Raw genomic sequence first — 8279 nt, 5'->3', positions numbered from 1 at the left:
TAAAATAGTTGTCATCGAGACCTATCGAGAGGTTTAATGCTCCTTAAGATTTATATTTAATTCTAATTTTAAGTAATATACGTTACGAACGTAGAATTTGAATCTCGCGCGGTTACAATCGCATTACCGATCAAGGACCAAAAACATCGTTACACGGGAGATCGATACGAGCATGGCGGTAAAGGAACGGCTCCATTCGGCGTGATTGAAAATCCAGAATTACCATGGCTCAAATTTTGCGTTACATAACGGAAAAGTGCATTTCCATCGAAGTGCATTTTTTTCGACGCTTAGTATCATCGTGAGCGACGCTAAGATCGGAACGGAAAATTTGACGTTGAGGCTATACGTGCGACGAGTGAGGGAAAGCAAACTAAAAGAGAACGGGGGTTTGACGTTATACAAACACGACAAACTCAATTGAAGCCTCGACCACGGCACACTGAAGCGTAAACAATCACCATGGCGAAGTACGAAGATATTGCGTAATAGCTAGCCTTATCTAATTATAGCAGCGTAAAAAGTGCACCTCTTAATTCAATGATAATGCTTTGTTTACTATGCCACGCTGCATAGTGAATCGCTATTATACTTGATTTTTACCGGTCACCTTTTTTTCGGCGGCATGTCCCTTTTCAAATCTTTAATTTTTGTCAAAGAGAATGGTGATTTTAAGTTGGTGTGAGTTTATCTATTAATAACTGTAATGTATTTCTTATGTTAAATGACGAATAGGTATTCATTTTTGATAGTACAAACTGTACATTTTTCCGTATTTGTTATTTAAATCATGATTTTTAACAGTTTTTTTTTATATATAAATATTTATCGTTGTATCAACTGCATCTAGATTGTTTACAGCATTATGTATACACATGCGTATGTTTGTAAATGTAATTAACTAATTTATGTTTACTCATTGCTTCAGTTTTCATACACATTGTATTCCTGTAAAAAACAAGCTTGTATCTGAACTTTTTTGTATTGGTTGAACTAATACATGTTATCTATAGATAAAATATTTTTTATTTTTACTGCATGATAATTGTGGTTTCCTTTGTACATATTCACTGCAACCTATATCATATTAATACTTATTGATGCTGCACATTTTTTGTTAGTATGTAATATCTTTGCGTTTGAGCAATTATGTGTAAATCATGCGAGTAGCAATAAACCATTCTTTTCAAAGTTGTTTAAAAACTTTGATTATTCTATTTATTAGAATAACATGTAGAGCAACTTATTCGTTAAATTTTTATTATCATTTAATTGGTATTTCATTAACTATGTACAAAAGTAGAAAAATCTTACCCATCTCTTTAAACAATGTAACATTACAATAAACACAAATTCTTACACTGAGTGTACTACACTCTATAACGATGCTTTCAAAGGACATGCTCTAAACCGTAATCTTATCTTGCTTATATTGTTATCGGTTACTGGTGCAGCTAATCAGTAATCTACTGTTCTCAATTGTTTACTTAATAGACTCATTTCTATATCAAAGTCAAAGCAAGTAGCAGACATTAATATTATGTCTGTGACTTTATAAAAATGAAAGTTGCTACATTTTTGCAATTGTGCATAGAATACTTTTATAAATTACTTCAGGGTAAGCTAATTTATTTATTATAAAGATATTGAATATATTTTTAAAATCACGCAAATTTCTTTATTATTCGCTTTATTTTTAAATTCCCGACTTATATCTCCATAGATAATTGTAAATTATATGATATTATTCTTATTTTTAGAGAGATGATGATAGTATTTGTTTACGACACTGCAAGGTGTTGTAAAGAAGATGACGATCCTGCAGAGGCAGTTATGTATTTCCATCCAGCATGGGTATCTCTTACCCAAAGGCTAGCTTTGGCAGGTCAATTAATGGCTATTAATCAGTTTCTTACAACCTCGTTTTCTACTCCAAGATCTATCACTTTGCAAGGAGGAAAATTTGTATTAAAAAAGTTTGGACAGTACATTCTTGTGAGTGCTTTATTATCACATTTTACTGTCTTTAATATTGTTCAAAATTTTCGAAGTTTATAATTAATATAAAATACTGTTAAATTAGAAATGTATACAAATTTAATAGCGCATATTTAGTGTGATTGTGTTGTTATCAGTCATAACTACCACATTTATCAGTTCATTCTTAATGAATGAAGCGTAACAGCTTTTTAATTGTTGTGTTACACTTAGCGCGAATTAGCATTCATGGAACATATTTCATTATTTATTGTTTCACAGGCTGTGGGAACTGATAGGAATATTCATGACTGGATTCTAGAGAGACGTGCAAGCACATTAGAATCGTTATTAAAATTTTTTCATTGTGATCTTAATAAAATATTGGAATCGTTTAATTATGACAGAAATAAATTTACAGAAAAACTATATCAAATGTTCGAAACGTATTTGCCAATACTTCAATACAGTGCCAATCTTTTCTCAAACATTCCCATTATCAAACTTCCAAAGGTAAGTAAAGATATTAATTATGTTTTTGTATCTACTGCATTAAAATACCTTTGTTCAACATTAACCAGTTTTATGTTTTCTCCAGACTGCTAGTAACATATTTTTAGAAGCAATTCAGGTTTTACAGTATTGCCAAGAAACTAATGGTGTTATGGGTGGTGCACTCTTCTATAACAACAAGTAAGTTATTTTTATCAATTATGAAGTTCTTTGCACTTCGTGATATTTGAAAATCTGAGTATATTACTTTTTTTGTATTAATGCTTTAGGGTAGTTGCCACTCAACTAAGCGCAGACTTGACTAAACAAATAGTTATAACTGATCCATATAGAATAAAGGTATATTACATCCATGAAATATAAGAGATACTTTAAATTATTTGTATTCCCTATAAGAATGTGTAATAATATACATATTTTTAAGGCTCCTGCAGAGAGAATATCAACAGAATTTCATCTACCTATAGGAGTGCAATTATTACGAGTGTACATAGAACAAAAGCAATGTGCAAAACTTGTACAAGAGGCAAACAATGAACGGTACTACGGTTCATACTTAGATACCGTTACAAAGAAGATGTTGCAAAGAAAGGTAAAATGATTTAAAAGCGAACCATAATAATCTCCTACTAATATAACGATAATATTTTTAGAGCATTTCTAAGAATAGTAAGGAACCTCTTTTATCTGGCATGAAACGTGACACGTCTCGTATTTTTACTGTACCTGAAGAAGGAGAATTAGATTCCTCGCAGTACAACGATAACAGTCATTACATACCATCCGTTCCAATCACAGCTTACAGTTCTCCAATTAAACGTAAACAGGAAAGTAAAATAGACCGTCCCAAGTGTATAAATCCTTTAACTCCTAGCGTTTGCTCTACACCCTTAAAAGATATAAACAGAGTTTTACACGGCAATCCAATGTTAATTTGTAACACAAACGAGGATGGAAGTGTCGAAACAGAACTTGAAGAAAAGAAAGAAATAAAGGCAAACGTAGACGATATTCCAGACGTCGTTAAGGAAGCGCTTAGATGTAAACGTTTGAATAAACTGAGGAACGTTGTACCGAAGAAGAAGGTAGTTAAGAGAAGAGAGTTCAATAAAAAAAGCTTGAGCATGCACGATTTAGAATCGACCACGAATTTCTATTCCAGTCGAATATCGGTTAGAACCTACGGATTAGGTCTACCGCAGTTGAAGACAAACGTATCTCCCGAATCTTCTCCGCAAAAAAAGCCAACATATAAAAAACAATTCCATACAATTACTGATCCTAGTTATCCTGTATTTCGATACGACGGACTGCCAGTATCTAAATCGTTGTACGAGCAATATATATCTTCCCATTACGAAGAGCTTACGGATGATAGCAGTAACACAATTAATCGTAACGACGTCTTAGCGAGCTTGACGAACAATTGTAATTCCAATAATGAAACGAACAATTGCGATACCACGAGCAAAGATAACTTCGAGAAAGTGAATAATTCACGTGACGTAAAATTGGATAACAAAACGAAGCAAGAAACTTATCGCAGATCGATGAGTTTACCTTTAAAACCACTCAATATTACTGACAACGACGATAGACGTAAATCGACATCGGAATGCGGCAACACGTATGACTTTCTTCAAAAGAAGAAATTAGATGGTTTGCAATTAACACCCCTCATGTCCAAACTTAGTCTACTCGCAGACGAAAGAACCAGCGGTTTTTGTAGCAGAGAAACTACTCCTAGCGAATTTCGCGATTTGTCAGGCTTTTCGACAGCGACAAATCAAATGATCAAACAAAAATTAGACGCGGCGAACAAAGAAATTGGTAGCGACGCTGAGGATGAACTCGAAGAGTATTGGGTAACTACCTGCAAAGATGAAGTTTGTCTTGAAAAAACGGAATTATTTCTATGCGGACATCAAAATATGGTGCTGGTATTGCTCATGGAAGACGGAACTGCTAACAATCCTGATCTTATACACTCTCTTGTGAGTTCGTCTTACATTCGTTTAAAGTAAATGTTTTAATTCAATTTTTATTTATTGATATATATTACAGTGGCACACCTGTGTGAGTGCATTGGGAAAGCTTGAAACAAGGCTGCAGCAGTGTCTGGAGCCACTACCATCGAACGAAAACAAAGAATTGTATAGTATTTTAAGTATCGATCCGCAATGGGATACAATAAACCGTTCCGGACTCTGGGGTGTCACCGAACTGGATATTGTTTCTTGCCTTCACGATAGATTCACGCATGCTAGCAATCTCACGGACATCATTGTCAGGTAATTCTTTAGATATTAGAAAACTTATTTGGATTAGTTTAATTTTGCATACATCAGCTTTAAATTGCTTTAGTAGAATCTATACTACTGGATACGTGTATACATTCGTATAGTCTTTGTAACTTTAAAAACTGTTCATCAAAATACATTTATCCAGTATTCTACTTATATCTTCTTGCTCAATTAAGATAATATTTTTGCATTAAATATTACAGTCTTCAGAGCGAAAAGATGTAATATAGAACGATTTAAACGCATACTTTTCTGTACTATAAATTCTGTATTCGAATTTCTGACTGATAATTTCTTTGTAAAATTTTAATTTCAACAAACAATGTTTATAGTAATTTTTTCGTAAAGCGTGGTAAAAAAATGAGTATGTTTTATTAATTAAATAGAACAGAGGATACTGTTGTTTATGGTAACCAGTGTGGAAACATAGAGGTATTTTATCAACAAGCAGTGGCACCAGATACCTCTGGAGGACTTCCAACTCCTGCAGATTTAATGGGAATTGTATCTCTTAAAGCAAAACGTAGACTGGAAAGAGATCATGGGATTGTATTGTTATAAATGACAATTATCCGCAAATGCTTCCACTACCATATTGATCGCAATTGGATTGTTTAATTTTTGTTTATTATATTCTGTGGCATGCCAAGTTAACAGTGTTAGATCATATTTTGTACATATTTTTTTTCTGCATAAATAGTAATAGACAAATTAATCTGATGTTTTAACAATGTTGAGTGGGGAAACATTCTCTTTACCTTGTCTGATAATACAAGGATATTGAAAATGAGAATGAAATCCTTCGATTAGTAGTCAGCATGTAACAGTAGTCAAACTCTTACTACTCTAGCAATGATTTTTGAATAATCGTGTATAAATGTCGCGTATACATTACAACGTGTATACAGATAGTATTATATTTATTTAGGACGTTCATATCCTGGGTAAGAAACAATTAGTTCAAATTTGTATATCATTCCAAAATTATGAAATCAAACATTCCATTAATTTAATTGACTAAAACTACTTTTACGGTAAAAAAAAATGTTATACATTGACAGTGTTAATAGAAAGAAAAATTGCTGAATTTTCTACGCGTATTTTTGTAATCAAGTTCTCACTACCCCAAATATAATTAATTTAAGAATTGGCTGTAATCAAAGACTTTTATATCACTCATATGTATTAACCATGCATAATAAAACCGATATTAAGGCATTACTATTTTCTCAATCACGATAAATAATGTATTTTAATACGAAATGTTAAATGTTTTATTAAAAATATTTATTTAAACGAATTTTGCATTGATCGTTCTCAATATCATGATCAACGAAACTCCAATTTTTATCATAATTGTATGGAAACAATACGCGGATCATTAATAGTGTATGTATTAAAATTAATTAAAAAAAGTGAAAGTTTATTATCTTCAATACTCGATAATTTAATAATTGATATTAAAAAGGTTTATTTTAACTTGTTGAACACGAATATAGATATGTAGTAAAATTTGCACTACTTACATTTAATAGTGTAGTAATATTTATTATGTATGGTTTCAAAGTTGTATAGAATTATTTAATATTATAATAGAGTGGCATAATACAACAGAAGTTCTTTTGAACCTAACTTTTTAATCTCTTAGATAGAAGACAAAAAGAATTCTAGTATTCTGCTACTACGTCCAACTTAAGTGATCACTAGCATTAAATAATTTATTAGTGTATTTAAAAATCATGTAATCGTGGATACAAATTTTTATTACGAGTAGTTATAAGGTAACTCGTGCTGTTTATTATTTGACTTCTTATTAATTCAGTGTTGTGTAAATGAGTTTATATTATACATATATTATATATAATTTAAAGTAACAAACTAATTCTTTGTACATATATGTATGTTAGAAGCATCTAATAATTTATTTACATCATTTAGGAGTAATGATGAATGAATTTTTTAGTTTGTTAATGTGTGGATTGAAATATACTATTATTTAAAAAAAAAAAAAAAAAAAACGAAGTACGTCTGCAAACCAGTGTATAAGATGATTATGTCAATATGTTAAGAAAAAAAAAAAAGTGTTAGACACTACGCATATAACGAAATTGCCACTCAAAACGAACTATAAAATCTCAATAATAATCGATCGTTAGCGTCCTGTGTTGCGTATTTATAATGATACCTTTATATCGTTTCTAATATTATACATTGTTCAAATCTTGATGCATATCTTTTACATTGTATTTTCAGCAATTAAATCTAGTCACCTGTATGTATATTGTCATACACTATAAACGTTCTCAATTATTCTTTAACAATAATACAAAGGTGAAAATTATTTCTGTAGAAGAATTCATTCCGCTAATAAATCGATTGTACTTCTCCCAGTTCAAACCAACTTAAACTCAACATATTATGTACATTCAGAAATAAATTACCAGTTTAGAGATAACGTAACAAAATTTGAAATTTGTGAAAGAAGAAGAGGAAGCTAAGATTAAGCCAACGTAAAGTTGAACGTAAATATGTTGTTTTAGAAATTGACTATTTATCCTGAATCATTCTGTTATTCTTTTTTCCAATGGCCTCGATAACGATGGAAATTAATCGGGGCGAGCCTCCTGGTTCTGCCGGTTTATTAGCATCACACGTCACATAAGTTTCTTTTTCACGTGTTGTTTATGTTAATCGTTAACGAAGCCCACCTTTTTGATTCGCCTTAGGCACCAAGGCACCAATCACGTTTCGTCATCGAAATGGCGAGCCTCCGCAAATGGAAAGTTTTAAACTAACTTAAAACACGTTCAACTTTTATGAGAGTCACATAACATTTCCTCCCGAAAAATAACATATTATAATTAATATCAAATACACCGAGATTGAACTAACTCCTTATTTTTACTTGACAAAATCCTTCGATGCTTCTAATGATTATTTTTCTTATTTTACGAAAGACAAATTGTTTCAAAATAACATTGCGAACTTATGAAAAACAGAAGCAAAGGAAAACAAGTTCCTCTAGTAAAATATCATTATGCTTGCATCCCTATTTATACAAAATTAATACATAGACATTGAAATTTATACTGAAATTTATATTGAAATGAATACATAGACATTGAACAGGTGTTACTACACCAGTTAGAAATTTCTGTTCCTTAAAATTTTCTTTTCCGATTCACGTTGCATTATTAGCGTTTTTCAATGGTCCTATCGTATAATTTATTTTCAGAAACGAAATAAATCAAAAGAAACATCTAAACATTGTTGACCTGAACTTATAGTAAGTAACAAAGGTACGGGCGAAAAATTCCCATTAATTCAATTATGCAAAGGGTTGAACGAAGATGTAAAAGGAATGAAAAAAACACTTGTAATAAACAAATTAGCGGACTTTATTCGAAGAAATGACATTAAACGTAACCGTTTCAGAGATGAACCCACAGTTAGGGATATATCATGTGATCGTGTCGTGTAACGATC

At 31.4% G+C, this 8279-nt stretch overlaps 1 protein-coding gene across 3 annotated transcripts; it reads left to right on the top strand.

The window, feature by feature from the left end:
• Positions 1–153: 153 nt before the first annotated feature.
• Positions 154–8190, top strand: LOC128880872 (uncharacterized). 3 transcript variants are annotated; one of them, XM_054131400.1, is made up of 9 exons: positions 154–681; positions 1761–1995; positions 2260–2490; positions 2576–2670; positions 2760–2829; positions 2915–3082; positions 3144–4484; positions 4555–4781; positions 5180–8190. In XM_054131400.1, exons 1-9 carry the CDS (start codon positions 626–628, stop codon positions 5352–5354), a joined length of 2598 nt encoding a protein of 865 aa, XP_053987375.1. In that variant the 5' UTR covers positions 154–625; the 3' UTR covers positions 5355–8190. The 3 variants fall into 3 exon arrangements, with proteins under 3 accessions (XP_053987375.1, XP_053987376.1, XP_053987377.1); XM_054131401.1 differs by having other exon boundaries at positions 155–470; XM_054131402.1 differs by lacking the exon at positions 154–681 and adding an exon at positions 1483–1618.
• The last annotated feature ends 89 nt before the right edge of the window (positions 8191–8279 follow it).

This window comes from Hylaeus volcanicus, chromosome 8 (assembly GCF_026283585.1).
Source record: "Hylaeus volcanicus isolate JK05 chromosome 8, UHH_iyHylVolc1.0_haploid, whole genome shotgun sequence".
Lineage (NCBI taxonomy): Eukaryota > Metazoa > Arthropoda > Insecta > Hymenoptera > Colletidae > Hylaeus > Hylaeus volcanicus.
Note: the sequence above shows the minus strand (reverse complement) of the source record. Positions and strands in the feature narration are given on the sequence as shown.

Coding starts and splice junctions, on each gene's coding strand:
- LOC128880872 (XM_054131400.1), top strand. CDS start 626: ATGTCCCTTTTCAAATCTTTAATTTTTGTCAAAGAGAATGGTGATTTT. Junction 682..1,760: donor AATGGTGATTTTAAGTTGGT/GTGAGTTTATCT, acceptor TCTTATTTTTAG/AGAGATGATGATAGTATTTG. Junction 4,485..4,554: donor CTGATCTTATACACTCTCTT/GTGAGTTCGTCT, acceptor TATATATTACAG/TGGCACACCTGTGTGAGTGC.